This window comes from Zosterops lateralis, assembly GCF_965231275.1.
Source record: "Zosterops lateralis genome assembly, chromosome: 7".
Lineage (NCBI taxonomy): Eukaryota > Metazoa > Chordata > Aves > Passeriformes > Zosteropidae > Zosterops > Zosterops lateralis.
The window spans coordinates 24,251,828-24,268,762 of record NC_139767.1 but is presented as its reverse complement, the minus strand read 5'-3'; the positions used below and the strand labels follow the sequence as shown (position 1 = coordinate 24,268,762).

The 16,935-nt window shown below is 44.2% G+C and overlaps 1 protein-coding gene across 1 annotated transcript in view; it reads right to left on the bottom strand.

Annotated features, from left to right (window-relative positions):
• Window positions 1-6,173: 6,173 nt before the first annotated feature.
• MARCHF4 (membrane associated ring-CH-type finger 4) overlaps window positions 6,174-16,935 on the bottom strand; it is a 92,842-nt gene continuing 82,080 nt past the window's right edge. Inside the window, exon 4 of the mRNA XM_083865534.1 lies at window positions 6,174-6,992. Coding sequence (XP_083721660.1) covers window positions 6,631-6,992 — 362 coding nt within the window. The 3' untranslated portion in view covers window positions 6,174-6,630. The remainder of the gene's footprint in view (window positions 6,993-16,935) is intronic.

The window sequence follows — 16,935 nt, the reverse complement described above, 5'->3', positions numbered from 1 at the left end:
ACCAACTTGAGCTGTGACAGGATGAGACAGGTCACTTGCAGGGACATGGTGGGCATGTGCAACTTTTGTGATTATTAATATCATAACCTGTATCAGCTGATCAAAGCTGCCCAACAGTGACTTGCTAACAAGAAGTGGTGATCTTGCCACAGAAGGGTGCAGCTGGAGGCCTGATGCCACCTATCCCATCCAGCTGGGAGCTCTGGTCCTCTGGAGAAGGCTACACTCTAGGAAGTCTCCTTGAGCAAACTCAGTCACTGAGACTTTCTTTGAGCAATCAGGGAATGGAATGTGATGTCCTAATTCTGTTTGGCAAAGCACATCTTGATGCATAACATAGCATATAAAGGAGCATCTTCTCTTAGTACCTCTTCTCTAATGTTACTTGCTTCTTTAAGACTTGGCTTCCTTTTAATTTTATCTCTTTTTTTCACCCCTTTTTTCAATAAGAAATATGGGAAAAATACTGAAAATGTGGCTTGGAAAAGAATTTCTGTCTGAGTTCTTGTCCCATTTAGAAATCCATCTCTTTTCAAGCAGTTGTGATGGCAGCTGTTTGTGCTTTTGCCTCATTGTGCTTGTTTGAGTATGGCTCAAATAATGCTGGAGCTGAGTGTCTGTTTTCCATATATTTTTTCTTAATTAAATGCTATACAATAATGAGCATGAACCACAGGTAGGACAAGAGTATCATAAAAGTACTTCCCTCTTCTGTCTTCTCTTTGCCTGAAGTCAAATCCTATGTCACATTTTCCACACAGCAACTCCCTAGCTCCTGTCGAGACTTATTCAAAAATCAAGTATTGTTTTAGGCTTATTTAGATTTTCTTCTCTTATGTTTTCAGGATAATATTTATTAATATATATGTATATGTTTACATATATATATATATATATATATATATATATAATCTTGCAATTCCAGTTCTGGAAGAGAAAACATCATTCTTTCATCAAAGTAGAAATTCACCCACTGACCTGGAGGTAATTTTAATAACGAACTAAGATAGTTTTGATGTTTGTGTAAACACCACAGAACTGTCAGATTCCGCTCTTTTTTTATCCAACATGATAGATGTGAGATCAAAGACTGCTGGCAGCAACTGCTGCATGTCAGACTTGCATTATTGAGGGAAATATTCCTAAAGCCACTGGTCCATAGCTGCCAAATGGAGGAAACCAATTGGTGTTTTCACCATACCTCCTTCAGCATGTAAGAAATGGTGAAGGTCAATGCAATAGGCTCCTACACTTGCTTGTCCTCTCAGGATTCGAATGTCACTGTTTATCAATTGAATGAATTTACCTGTCTGGAAACATGAAGGATGTAGAAGACTTAAAAGCCAGTCTAAGAGGAATTCTGTGTCTGCTTATGAGATCTTCAGGGCTAGCGTCTAGGGATGGCAGAGGAGACAAGGCATCTGCTGCCTCAGGAATAAGAAGGAGCAGTCTCAGGGGAGGTGACAGAGGAGGGGAGATCAGGATGCTCAGCCAGTATCACTAAGGCAATTGCATTGCTGGCTGTTTTCCTCCAAGTGGTTGACCAACATAAAAGTGTTAAGAGGAAGGAGCAGCTCTTCTTACCAAGAATTCTCACAAGGAGATGGGCAGGAATCCTGGTAGATATACCACAGATTAGAAGTGCTAATAGTGCAACCTTATCCTGTCCTGAAGAGCATTAGTGCTTTGCTTAGTCAAAATAACCTTTTTCTCTCAAGGAAACTGAAGAGAGGATGCTTCAATGACTGACCATTACATGTGGACAGAGGATGGTCTTTAGAACTGGAAAGTCTTCAGAATGGCCCTCCAGCTACAGCCATTGGCTCTAGTGTTTTACTGCTGCCAGATCAAGGGCTTTGAGAAGGGCCAGGGATCTGGCAGGTATTAGTAATATCTTCCTGTTTCCCTGAGTGAAAACAGGACAGCCAACACTTCTCTTGACTCAAATCTAAGCTGCTCACTTCCTCTTTCCTTGGGTTGCCCATTCATCATAGTAAGGCAAAACAAGCACCTCTTCACCACCTTGCTTGGGAAACTACAACAGGGAACAACACCTGATTTGCCTGAAAAATAGCCCATAGTTTTTTACATTTTCAATTGGAAATCAAGTGTTAGCTAGGTATATGGGTTTTGCCAGCATTAGTGGTTTGTTTGTAGCAACCAATTAACAGGCAGGCACTGAGACTGGCAAAGTAAATATATATCAAAGACTGATGGTTATAGAGCTTGACTTATTGATAGAGACTCTGAACAGTCCCTGTGTTCTCTGGTGACCCTTGGGTTAGTGCATGTGCTTGACTCCTTGCAGGCACAGAGGAAGAGGGTTTGAACTTGGCAGTCAGTATTTACCAAGAGATAGGATGGCAAGAATGGAAGAGCTGTGGAAGCTGGAAGCCAGCACTGATGTTTCAGTAGGCAAGAACAGCATTGGCAACTGACACAGAGTGAAACAACTCCGAAGAGCATAACCAGAAAAGCATTACCAGAAAGACCTGTCAAAGCTGAAAGAAAATCATGGGACTGGCAGAAATCACAAGATTGAGCAGGACCATACACACACAATTTCTGATGATGGCTGAACACAGTCCTCCACACTGACCATCCCCAAACAATGCTGGAGGACTACAAAGCCCAAGAACTGAGGGGTCTCCACAGTGATAGGACCCAGAATTTTCTCCATTGGGAGAAACAGCTGCCAAACTCTGCAAGCTTTGTTTGTCAGTGGAAGGTGATCTGATAGCTTTGTAACAAAGTACAGGAAACTTCTCTTCAGGGATTCAGCAGACAAGACTAGAAGAAAGACATGGGGAAGAAGAGATGCCTCAGTAGCATAACTCTGTCCCATCTCATCTAGCTGCTAGAATCACCCAATACACAACTTATTTTTCATGTCTCAGGAGCGTACTGTCTCCATTTGCACCTTTGAAAGTCCTGCATAGTAGCACAAAGGTGACGGCACAAGGGAGATGAGAGAACTGTGCTATGGAAGGAAGAGATCCTCATCAGTATTTCTGTCATCAAAACTTTGAGGAGGAAAGAAAAAGGGAATTCAAAACCCCAACCCCCACACTAAATTTGCACTTGTTCTCTCAGGCTGGCAGCCTAGAAGTTCGTAAACTCAGAAGTACCTTGTTCTGGAGCAAACTGTTCTGAAAACAGTTTCCAATGGCTTCCCCCGAGTTTGCTTTGCTGGTGGCAGCCCTTCGGCTCCATGCTGGCACATGTATGAAGCTCTTTGAACAAGTTTTGACCTTCCTTTAGCCCCTCTGCCCATCAAGCCAGCTAATGACATGCTTCGTATTGCACAGAACACATACAATTGACAAATTCATAGTGTTGTTTAAATATTAAACAGTCTAGACAGGCTTTTGAGTCTTATGCCGCTGTGAAAAGGCTCAGACCATGCCCATCTCTGAAACTGGGCTGCGGGATCATTTGCACAGTAAGACAGACAATAAGACTTGTATACATTGCCATGCAACAGAATAGACCCCAAACCGCCAGCCCTAAGTGGAAAGTTTATTTCTAAGCACAATATATGGAAAAAAACAAACCAACAAACCCCACAGATATAGAAAACGTTGTAGCAAATCCCTGGTCAAGTAGGACTTCATGTCTGTCACTACCCTGGCACCTCACAGCCGCTTAAAATGTCATGCAATGGAGGAGAGGGCACTCGGACGACAGCCCCCGCTTCAGGTCAAGGAGGGTCTCCCAGCAGGAGAAGGCTGGTGGGACTCCCGCTGTGGTTCAGACTGTAACCAGCAAAAGGGCAGCGCTGCTCACCCCCACCACACACCTCGTGACTACCGGGGGTAGACTTAGCACTTCAACAGGCTTTACCAACGTGGATTCTCACAACACCCCTGTGAGGTAGGTACGTATTGTTATTCCCCCTTTGCGTGGAGGGGGGACTGAGCCAAACAGCCCAAGGCTACAGAGTCAGTGGCAGAGCTGGAGTGAGAGTATGCAGAGTCCTGTGTGCTCAGAGTACACCACTCTTTCACAGCAAGTTGTGCTTCTGACCTCATCAAATTTTATCTCTTAGCCAAATTAAAGGAATTTGACTTCTCCATATTAAATGAGTGGAGGGCAGGGAGGGAAACGACATCATGGGTAACAGCTGTCCCTTCATCTGTGTATGCTTCCCCCTTCCCAAAAACACTATAATTACTCAACTCTTGGAATGAGGACAGCTTCCAGAACAGGCATAGGGGTAAGAGGCTGCTGTGTTTGCTTGCTTTGGCCAGGTTTCTCTCTACTGAAGCAGTTCTTCCAGAGATCATTCATTCCAACACCTTCCTTCTAGGGGATAGCTACTTTCAGGGATGATTGGAATTACCCCTTCCCTCTCCCTCTGCCCACCATCATCTCTTTTCTCCCCTCTGCCAAAAGCACTCTTTGGTAGATAGTAAATCTGGTCAGACAAAGGTACACTGGCCTCAGAAACCATGCTGTTTCACACTGGTCCTCAGTAAGCTGGCTTTCTTGGATGGTGTACCACCTCCCACATTCTCTGCCAGAGAAGTAAGTACCTGTTCTGTTGCATTCTGATATTTAAAGGGACACTGTCAAGTAATCAAGGTGAAAAATAGGACCTTGCCTTAAGCTGCTAACCTCCATCTCCAGTGTTGCAGAATGGCTGCTGTGTTCAAACACAGAGGCTGAAGTCTGACACCTTCTCCAGTCCAGAAACACCTGTCCTGTGACAACCTGGCTGCCAAAGGAGCTGGTAGCCCACGTTTGCCCTGTCTCCCCAGAAGGCGTGAGAGGTGCTGGTATGATGATGGAGGGCAGCTGCATTCAGCCATCGTGCAACGTTGCTTGGCACTGCTGCTAAATGGATGCAGTTTGGCTGAAGACATTGTCTTGATTTTGGAGGGAGCTGGGTTCAGGCTTGATCACTATAGGGTCCTTGTTTTGTGATAGCTTTTGCTCCTTAATTAGCTAATCTCCATATTTTTAGGATTCCTTTTCTTATGCTTCCTCTGTGGCAGCTGCAAAATAACTCAATCCTGTAGAGTTGGGACATACCCCCCATAGAATGAGGACAGTCAGCAGGAAATCAGAAATATGGATTTCCTCCTGTTGCAGAAGAAAGGTGGGGAGGAGAAGGACAGGGATGGTGAAAGGAATGGGGTGAGTGGAGAGAACCATACATGCCCAAATGGAAAAGGACAAAATCATTAGGGAAAGAAATTTTATTTTCAAGCTTGTAAGAGAATATTACAAACAATGGAGAGTAAAAAAAGCCCAAACCCTAAAAACTATTTAAAAAGTACTTGACAGTGTCCCTTTAATATCCACAAATGATTCAGCCATTGTGCATTGAAAGAGAATGTTCCTGAAGAGCAAACGATACCTTCGAGGATATATCCCAGAGAAGGAGACTTATTAGAAGTGCTACACAGTCAAGTCAGCAACTGTGCTCCCTCTTCAGACTAACTCTCTTTTGGATGATTGAATGGAATAGACTGTAATAAACTAACAGACTGGATGTGAAAGGATCAGCCTACAAGACTGAGTGAGACTGTTGCAAATTGAGCAGCAGAGATACAGACACCAAAAAAAAAAAAGTACATCTCTAATGCATGAGTGTCTGAATCAGCAAGGGAGCAGAAACCCACCAAAGATGGGTCAGCTTCTTGTGATTAGAGTAAAATGGAAGGAAATTAACCTGGAATGTCTGCATGGAAAATGATGTGTGTGGGTGGCAAGGTCTGGATGCTGGATTTGGGGTTATGAAGGCATGAATCACACCAGTACTTGTGCTTGAAACACCTGCGGAACGTTTGTACAAAATTTGCCAAAAATGCCTATACGTCAAATAAAGGTCATGGAGCACCCTCCCCCCTCCCAGTTCTACCCTCACAAACCCCTTGACAGGAACATTATGAAAAAAACAGGCTTCTTGGTGAAATTTGGGTATGCCTGGATTTTGTTAAGATTTTCTTAGTGAGATGATTCAATCTCTCTTCTGTAAATCAATACTAAAAAATCCCCAGCCATTTCACTTCAGGTACCCCATGGTAAATCAAAGAAGGCTCCAGTGACCCATGAAACAAAACAACTCATAGCCCTGGTTAACTGGAGTCTGGAAAATAAAACCACTCCAAATATTTAGTTCCCTTCCATGTTTTTATAAATCTCACACTACGTGTGTGTTTGTGTGCGCGTGCGTGTGTGTACGGGGGCTGTGCACAGAGCGTCACCTATTCCAGGTAATAGGATTTGTAAGACATGCTGAACTGTCTGTTCCTCTGCTTCCCCAGAACTCTGCCTACTCAGTTTGTAGTCTGTATTGCACTTGTTTTGTTGGTTTTTTTGTGATTTGTGTTGTTATTTTTTTTTCTTTTTTTTTTTTTTTTTCTTTTTTTTTTAAACAGGCTGGAAAACATTAACCTCTTTAGCATGAGTGTGCAGCTCTCCCTCCACCTGCTTTTTTCCTTAGCTGGCCAGGTGCCGCCTCTTATATCTTGTGCAGTTACTGAAAAAAGAAAAGGAGAGAAGGAAAAAAAAAAAAAAAGAAAAAATAAAAGGAAAGAGAAAGAAAAAGGCACACCATGCTCCTTTGCTTTATGAGTTCTTTGTCTCCTCCGCTTCGTGTTAAGGCCTCCTGAATTCCTTGGCTCAGACCGTCGTGACCCTCATGACGAGCTCTCTGTTACTACTAGACTGACTCCTCTGTTCGTGAGGCCTCAGGTGGCTGAGTATATGCAGGATGGTATAAGCACAGTGGTGGTCAGAGAGGGTGCCTGTGGCATGGCCGGCAGCCCGTGCCCCGCTGTCGGCTGGAGCGGAGTTAGTGGCTGTACCACCAGTGGAGGACGAGTGGGTGTTTTGGGAGGAGGGGCGCTGATTTGTCCTGGTCCCTGTTTTTTGCTCCTCCATGTCCTTTGTTTTGTCATAGTTCAGCACTTTCCACTGCTGATTGACCGCCTGCCACCGTTTAAAAATCCGGTAAACCGAGGGCCCTTCGTGTATTATTAGACCTGGAGGGAAGGGGGAAAAAAATAAACATAAAACACAAACAAAACTTTAGAAAGAACCATAAACCTTCCCCAGCATCTTCCCCCAGTCAGCTGGTTAAGCTCAGCTCTCCAGCCAGTGCTTTCTCAATGATAAATCCTGTATTTTAATTACCAACCAGTGCTCCTCCTCTGCTGGATCCCTTTTTCCCCTGAATTAAAGGGATTACAGTTTTATCTTAGCCATTGATAAACGGATCGTAAATGGAGCACAGTGAGTTATGCTCTTACAGCAAAAGAGTATCTGTTTACCAACAAATGCCCAAGGTTTATCTCTCACTGGGCTAATTTTGCATGCTGCATAGGCATGATTCACCAAGCTCAGGCGTGTGTTTGGAGGGGGTGTAACTGCAGATGACGTGTCAGTGACGGCTGCTGCACCAGCGCCGTGTGTGTGCACAGCCCCTGTCTCTCCCCACACACACAGCAGCAGAGCAGACACACCTGTGGAGGCCAGAGGCAGCAACTGAGTGGAAAAAGAGGTCTGTCTATACCCATAAGTGGTTTGTTATCCAAGGCAAAGTTTTGCTCATCTGCAGACCTGCACCTCATTGAACATCACTGCCTCATTTCAAGAGGGAGCTCAGCACGCTTGACAGAAAGGGCAGAGGAGCTCCCAGTGTGTGCAGAGCATGAAGGCTGTGCCTGTGTCCTGCTGCCCACCCACACACACAGGGCTGATGTCTGGGGACAGCTCTGGGCTGCAGGACACCACACTGCTAATGGTCTCTGTGTTCATTAGAGAAGCAGCAGCCCAGGCCCCTCAGTAACCCAGCAGTAATCCCACGTCCCAGGCGTCTCCATAATCCTGCCCACCCTTGCATGAGGACTAAGGAATTAAATAATTTTAGTTGCTTGGGTGATGACAGTATTTCAGTATTAAGCTCTGCTATTATTATGGAAGTTGCCAGACTCTGGCTAGACCCTGTGGAAACACTAGGTTTAGCAGTGGCTGCAACACAGGTCATCTTCTCCACTGAGGCTGGAGGAAGCTGCAGCACCTCCTGTAGTCTGGCTTAGCTGGCACACTGTAATATATCTCACAAGCTTTGCTAGAGAATGGGATCTATGTGGAATCAAGGGAGTCTGAGTATCCCTGCTTTGCAGCCATCTGTCTCTTGGGAAAGTGCCTTTGTGTCCCATGTAACTGATGCCAGACCAGCAGGCAGGACTGGCTGAGTTAGCACATGAATGGCTTCATTGTCCTTAATGATGAAGGCTTCACCATTCTGGGTCAGGATCAAGGTTATTAAAAAACTGTCCAAGAAGAGTAGCTCCCCTGCCTTCCTGTTGCAAGCATAAAAATACAAGAATAAGACTCACAGGAATCAAACCCATGCCTAAACAAAGGGGCTGACTTGACCAACAATATGTAGACAGACGATGGGCACCACAGAATAAAGTGGTTTACAGCTATTCCTGATTAATCAAATGTTACAGCTTTACCCACTACCTACCTTTTCCAGATAGTTCTAGTTTCTGATGGCAGATAATTACTGGAGAAAACCTTTGCCACATCAGACCCTGAAATATTTGAAGGTCAGCTTACCCTTAGGGCTGATCTATCCATTACTCACTGGTGGGATGCAGCCACTTGGTTTCTTAGGATCACCATCTGATGTTACAGAGTTTAAATCACTGCTTCAGTACAGACTGAGTTTCCAGCCTCCTTGGTTCTAAGCATAACTAGGAGTCCTGCTGACTTGATCACAGATTAGTTTCAGGGGGACTGACATTCATTGAAATGGGATGCTGAGCCTGCTCACTGGCTGTACAAGTAACTGCATTGGATAGCTTGTATACAGATTGATTATTTTGGGACTGGGAATGCTGTAGGGCACTACAGTATGAGAGAGCTCTACCCTCTGGTTCCCACAGGCCACTGAGATTGCACAACCCTGCAGTGCTGCTGGCTTTTCATAACCAAACTCCATGATGTCATAATAAAAAAATGTGGGGTTTCCTCCCTGTTTTGAAACACAGTTCAGAATTCTGACGTGGTCTGATCAAAGCATCAACCATAAAAAGCAGGACTTAGGGAAAGCCTGCAGATCCATCCAAGGAGACAGAGCTTTGAAGCATGCATGAAGTGGATCAGCCCATGACAAGGGACATTAGACATACATTTAAATGAGCTGTCTGATCGCTAATGAATTAAATTCCACTCTGATCAATGTTTCTCAGAGACCACTTTAAGCCTGGGATAAAAGACCCAAAATCAAATGTTTTCTCTTTGGCTGTAGAACATTCTCCACAGAATCAAATCCATTCTACAAAGTATTAAACACCAAGCCAGGATTGTAAATCTATTCTTAATTACCTTATCACAAATATTTAATGCGCCGCCTGATTCAAGAGGGCTGTTTATAAAATTCTTGTTTGTTTGCCTTCTAATTATAAATGTTTATGATCTTATGCAATTAACTGTGTGATGCTGATGGATGGGTTGCTGAGTCAACTGAGCAGCTGTTTTCTTAGATAGTTTTGGTTTCCAAATATTTATAAAAGTACAAAATAACTTATTTTCATCTGTATTTACTGGGCTCTAAATTACCTATCGATTTCCCAGTGTCAAGCTCAGGAAGCTGTAAAATTAAGAAGAAATCAAGTGGAGGGGTGGGCATGGAAGCGGAAGTAACAGTGATTCATTTACAAGAGGAAGTGCCAAGAGTAAGCAAGAGTCTGTCAGTTAATATCAAGCTGCAGGATGCTTAATGCTCTCATTGAAACAAACTTTGTCTGATAAATTAGGATTGAAATTCCTACAGTGAGCTCTGTGCATCCCTTAATAAAAACTTCTCTCCCTCAATAATCATCCTTGCTGACAGAGTGAAACATTCAATTTAAAGGCCAGAATTCAGTGGGAAGTCCTTTAGGAAGGACTGTATTCAACTTGAGGCATCCATCTAGAAGCAAATATTCCATAAACCGAATTTTCTGTGTGAGTGTGTAAGATTGCAGGTTGGTGTGAACGTCTCTCTTTGTGTAGTCCTCAATACAAAAATGTCCATATCAGAGTTTCAGATGTATTCTGGGAGTGTCTTGGTCCTTTTCTATTCCTCCCCATTTTATCTCGCCCTCTTCTGCTTCACAAAATCTGTTCTCAGTGGATCCTCTGTGAAAACCAGCCTCTTCAGAAGGAAAATTTCTGTGAGTTGTACACAAAACTTGTTAGTCCAGATTGTTGCCTTTCATGAAATCTCTAGTTTGTAGTGCTGGTGAAGTGAAACTCCCATGGAATGTGGGCACTCATGATGTGCTGCTCTCATTCCCATTTTATCATGTAGAGACCTGGCTGGACCAGCATTGGATGAAATTCCTTGATCTGAAAATTGCTGAAAGCTGGACTCTCTGGGATTAGAGGAGACATTGGGTCAGTGCATTGGGTCAGTGGGCTTGTAAGAAAACTGATCAAGAGAAAGGTTCTCAGCCCAAGGGCCAAAAGGGCTGCTGGAAAAACACTGGCAGATATAGCAAGAGAATTGTGTTTGTTCTCTGGATGAGGAAGCGGGGATCAGTTGCTGTACCAGGTCTGTATCCTGTGAGATTAACCCAGGGGGTTGTGAGCCTCCAATTGAAAGTAACTTTGGAGCAGCAGCTTCCCAGAAATGACATGCAGTGAACTCCTGAACATGGTCAGCCTCTGCCACTAAGTGATATTTTCCCCAGAACTTTCAGCCTGTAATTAACCTTCCTCTTATTCCAACACTTCCTATACATTTTCTTGAAAGAAGCAGGTAAATTTTTGGGGCAGGAACTGTTTCACCTGTTTACCAGTAAAGAAAACCACCAGAACAGGGCTTCTGCTGACAGTGGGTGGCACATCACCTCTGCACTGACACTCATATTATCTTCAGGAGGAAAAATCACAGTCCATTCCAGCCAGTTACCTTCTCAAAAAGGCCCTGTCCTGTCACCTCTTGTTTCCACCTTCATCAGGACTTTGCATTTTTGTTTTCCTTTTCAAATGCCATTTCATCTCATCCAGACAGCTGCCATGCTTCAGCCTGTTTCTGTTGCTTTCATTATTGGGTGTCAGGGGAAGATTATGGCAGCTGTGATCAAAGCTTAATGTTTGCCTCCACAGCAGTCATGACTCAGGCCAAGGTAAACCAAGCTTTCTGGGAGATAACACTTTATTTGCCAGGCTTTCTCTCTCTTGACATCATTGCATACACAAACCCTTCCCTCTCTTTCTGTGAATTCTTTAATCTTTTGTGACAATCTCAAATTTCTGCACTTTTGTTTCCAAAGCACCAGCAGCTCAGCCCTCACTTATCTTTTTGCCTTAATCTTATCCTATCTGCTCCATCCTTAGTTGCCTTTTATCTTGACCTAAGAACAGGAAAGTGGCTGATGATAAACCATGGAAAGAGAGCCAGAAGGATCTGTTCCAGGAAATATGGGCTTGGAAAGGGGTATGTACTATCTGGCATTCCTCCCCATTGTGCCCAGGTCAGTTCCAGCTGAATATGACAAGTTCTCTGAACAGCCTGGCATACTTAGATGCTCCTGTGGCTGACACACAAGGCTGCAGGGCTGTGCTCTCCAGGAAATGAGGAAGAGGGCGAACCAAGGACTGGGAGAGGAGTTTTGTAAACAATGTAATGGCATCATTGTGACTCTGCACTTGGGCTGATTTGGAGAACTGTGAACCTCGGAGCTGACCAGGCTGAGAATGGGGTAATGCCCTTCTCAATTCTGTTCATCAGCTCCAGAACCTCTTCATTTCATCCCACTTTTTCTGCGAGTGAGCTCCCCAGCAGGGTGCAGTCCCCAGAGCAGAGAGGGGCAGAATCAGCATTGTAACACCCCACCTGCCTTTAGATTCCATGATGAAATAAACTGGTATGTCACTGTCTTCAGAATGTGACTGTCTGGTCCAGCTTGGGTTTGGGATTCTGATTTCTCATTCCTAAGGGTAATGCTCTGCACTTCTCTTTATTCAATTACATCTTGTTGATTCCTCCAATTTGCCAAGATAATTTTAATTTTCAAATGCTGATCTGATCCTCCAAAGTGCTTGCAGCCTTTCCAAGCTTGGTGTCATCTGTGAATTTTATAACAGCACATCCTATTTAATTATCTAAGTCATTAATAAAAATATTGAAGAGAGCAGAGTTCAAAAGACTCTCTACTTGAAACGTGTTTCCAGTTTACAGCACACCACTGAAAACTACTGAGAAAGCACTTTCTCCATTGGCTGTACACCTGCTTTATAGTTATTTAATCTAGAGCATGCTTCTCTGGTAGGAGAATCCAAAGGCAAAGCACCAAGAGCACGGCCCAAGTCACAGCATATTAAACTAATGGCTTCCTCCTTAGCCAGTAGTACAATTATCCTTCCAAATTACATCTGGTTACACTCCTGTGCTCACCAATTGGTTAGCTAAAAAATATTCAGTATCTTTCTGTGAATCAGTTAAGCTGATTTGCCCTTCCTTTCCTTGATCCTCAGTGCCTACCTTCAATATCCAATAGAGATTATATCTAAAGCTAGGTACTCTGCTTGCATTTCCCCAGCTGCCTGGCACCTCCTGCATCCTCCTCAACTTCCTGATGATGAAATGCTCATGGGTCAGCCACTGTTCCTGCAGCTTTCTCTGAAGTTCATTAGGACATGCTAACAAGGACAGAGCTAACTCATTTGAATATTTTTGAGGCTGTTCTTTTCTGATTCTGCCTGGGCTCCTTTCTCCTCATTAAAATTATTTTAGTTAAGTTTTGAGGACTGAAACAAAGGCAGCATTTGACTATTTGGCCCTTTGTTATCAAATACTTTTTGAGCTCCTAGACTTGCCTTGTTCTTCATGTATGCTTATGGACCCAGTTTTTGCCTTTTGAATCTTGGGATAGTCATCTTGGGGCTCAACTCTGACAGCTCCCCATGCCTGTGTGATTTCTAGAGACTTTTCATTAGTTGAAGGTTATTCTTTCTGCCTTTTGTGTGATTGCAGCTTCTGATTTTGGGTCCTCAAAGAGTTCCTGATGCAGCCTCTGTGCTCTCTTCCCACGCTTCTGAGCTTCCCCCTGCACAGGCACAGTTTGCTGCTGTGCCTTTAGTATCATCCCTTTTGGCAGCTGTGAGCTGTTCACAGCTCTTTTATCCTTCACATTCTCTTCCCAAGAGACACTCGCTGCTCTGCTCCCCTGGGGCTGCTGCCGCTGCTTTTCTGGAGTCCATTATCCTCACATCTTACTTTTCTTCAGTTCTGGAATGCTTTCATTAAACAGTTGCTTCCCATGCAAACTACTGGTACAGTCAAATTTTCTGGGAGACTTTGCTTTCTGGGGAAATCGAATAGGAAGTATAGATTCCTTCATAACTGTCATCTCCACTCTCCAAAATATAATTTTTGTCACCAGAATGTTTCAAGAGCTGAACAGTCTATCATGCATACAGGAGTAGTTCGTAATGGTTAGCCTGGAACATATGGTGCTGTCCTTTAGACATTTCTGGAAGCTGCAAGACACTGGACCAGTGATCAGGATTTCTCTAGTCCACAAGACTTCTAGCAAAAATTTGCTCTGAATAATGCTGGAACTGTACTTGGAGAGTGTGCAAACTTAGCAATTGCCAGCATTGAATGAGATAAATTGAAAATGTATTCATAATGATTAGAGCTTCACTGAATGCTTAACATATGGAAAATAATTAGCTGATTATAATCAGGCATTTTCTTATCAATCATTCTCAATGCACTTTTTTTTTTTTTTTTTTTTTTTTTTTTATGTCTAAAGAACTGATTATGTATGAATCAGAACTGTGTTTTGGCTCAGCAGAACTGGGATATCTGCATGGCTGGACTCCCTGAGTGTTGTTATCACTGGATGACACGGCCATCATGGAACCCATGGATCTGGGGAAGACAAAACAGTGCATTGACTGTAGGGAAGTTTCACTGTCACATGGCTTTCCCAGCAGTGGGATGCCATGCTTGGATCTCCTAGGCCACAGGGCCATGACTCCAGCAAAACTGAAACTGAGCCCCTCAGATTGGTACCTCCATGTCCAGAGAAGAACTCCCACCAGTGTACACAGAGAAGCTGTTCCCAGTCTTGAGGAAGTATTTTATGGAGGTTTGGATTCTTTCATTTTGGGTCACTACAGCAAAAACAAGCTGGCCCATAACCTTCAACTGCTGACTAACCAGAAAACCTTGTGTTTATTATAGCTTGTTTCTTCTTGTTCAAAGGTGGCTGTGCCTCAGAGCTTCCTCAGCCCCTGGTGGATCAGGACCTCCACCCCACCCCCCAAAGTGCAGTGACAGCCCTTCTTCCCTGCTTCCCCCAGTCCATCTGGCAGAGCCACGGGAGCAGCAGATCCCATCTGGGCAGGTTATTATGTTGCATCCCAAGCTCTCTGCAGTTGCTAACACCCACCCCTAGAGCCAGCAAGAGCCCTGCCAGGTGAGACATGGATCCAGTGTGCTGGCACCTCAGAGAGTCCCCACAGCTGCTGCTCCACCAGGTGAGTGATCCTGGGGCAGTGTGGGGGGCTGGGGAGAGGAGGCAGCTCTTTTATTACTGCTGGGACTGCCTGGCGTGGCAGCTGGCAGCATCCCTCCCCCAGGAAGCACTGTGATTTTGCAGGATGCAGCTGAGCTACATGGAAAGAAACAATTTCCAGATTGTGACACTGCAGCATGTCACGAGTTCATGTGACACAAGTATGCAGCAGTGATTCCTGTGTGCACAGGATGCCACAGGTTCCTCTTGGAAGCGGGAGCAAGTCCACCCCACAGACATGGCATTTGTAGCTGTGGGAGAAGGAAGGCTTTATCCAGCAGGATGAATTGAGTTGACAGGTAGGACTGCCTGTCATGGGGCTTGTGGAGCTCATGGGAGCTGGGGGCAGGGTGTTGTAGGAGCATTTGGGGAGCTTTTATGGCTGCAAAGTAATGCACTTTCTCTGTGAGGTGCTGCCTGCATCCCAGGGCAGCCCTGCTCAGCCATGCTCTCCCACAACACATGGGCTGCGCCCTGTAGGGACAAACTGGTAAGAGTCAAAATGAGGAAACACTGGCAAAATTAAGGAGCTGAGAAGAGGTGTCCAATGGAAACGAAATTTCATTTTGTTCAGCACTCCCACATAGTTTGTTTGCAATGGGAAAATAACACCAGCTGTCCTGCAGAGATGTGACAGAGGAGCTGGGCTGACTGCTGGAGCTGCACATAGCAACACCATGGCCCTGGAGATGCCACAGTACTTCCAGCTGTAAACATACAAGCTACCAACCACCACAACTCCCTCCTCCTGCACTGCCCAGACCAGTACTTTTTTACCCCTTGCCTCAAAACAGTGACAAAAACAACCCTAAACCAAAACAAGAAATAACAGTGAAAATAGGTAAAAGGATACCCAAAGAAATCCTTGCTCAGGCAAAGTACTGGTATAAACCAAAGTACTCCTATAAACTTAACTGGCTGTGGACAGCTACAGCAAAGTGGATGTTGTGCTCTAAAGGGCTCTTGTTACTCCTGTGGTATTTACTTCACAGGGTATGATAAAGCAGAGGATTAAAGGGCAGTCTGTAGTTATACAGGTAGCCATAAATGAGACTCTTCTTGGAAAAAGCAAGTAAATAAATAGAGATGGGAGCTCCACCCACAGAACAACCCCTTGCTTCTGAATCATGCCTCTCCAGCACCATTCCCCACTTGTGTGTCTACCCATAGCTGTGCCAAGACAGAAGGGATAGGGCTTGGAGGCAGTATTCACATACCCTCTTGGTCTCTTAAAGTTTCCCCTCCTTGCTTTGTAGCTAGGACTGGGTAGATCCTCTTGGAAACTTTTTTTCCTCTGAATTTAAAATGAATACAACAGCAACACCCCACATCTAGAAAAGGCTTTGTTCAGGAGGTGAAAGACACTCATTGTGTGCATGACAGATACTGCAAGGTCTTTAAAAGAAGGGAGTAAACAATAATTTGAAGCTAGGTTGAACAGAGCACTTGTCTCTAGGTTATTTTATGGGTCTTTTGTACCTTCAGATTCCCAGATATTCCCTACAGAAGTCCTTGGAGTTGTATACTCATGATGAGAAGAGAAAAACGATGTGGCTTCCGCTTCATTCTGCTTGCACAATGGAAACCATTCCTCCAGGTCTGGGTCCTGAACCTTCCTATGCCATAGCTAATGTTACTCTGACCAAAGCACTGTCTTGTGCAGTCATGCTGATCCTCAGACATTCCAGGACACTCCTTTAAAAGGAAAGCTGGACAACATCACTGTGCTGTGCAGGGCTTGGGAATCTGCCTTCACACTTGCTTGGAGTGAGACCTGAAAAAGTCACATTGTTCCCCAGAATGGAAGAACACACGTGTATTTGCAGACAGGTTAAAATGTTTCATTTGGAATTGAATTTTTTTAAATGTTGTATTCCAAATTCTGACACTGAATTTGAAATACTCAGCATGAGCAGTCATCTCTAAATGTTAAAGCAAAATGCTTTGTTCAAGAATGATCAAAACATGACATTTGCTTATTGAAAGTAGAACTAATGCCTCCCTCTCTGCTTTTATTAGCAAATGAAATTCTGTAAGGAAAAATAAGAATAGTTTCACAATTTTTTCATTTTCTAAGGGATGCAGGTCCTGTCTGAGCCCAATTCCTACAGACTTTTCCAGTTACCTTCCAGCTGCTCTTTCACTAAGAGAAATACAAACCAATTAGGAGAGACAGAAAGGTGAGTACAGACCACCCTTGCCATCCCCCAGGGTAATTTAGGGCACATGACCTGAAATGCCTCTGATATCACATGTTGGCATGTGCATTGTGATTGCTTCTACTGCCTCAGTGGAGTGAGATGTGGGCATCTTTCCCCTTCAACATGCAGGGAGGCATCCCAAGGATGTGAGGCAGAAGGTGTTCATGGTGCAATTTGGCCAGTCTTTTGTTGGGATA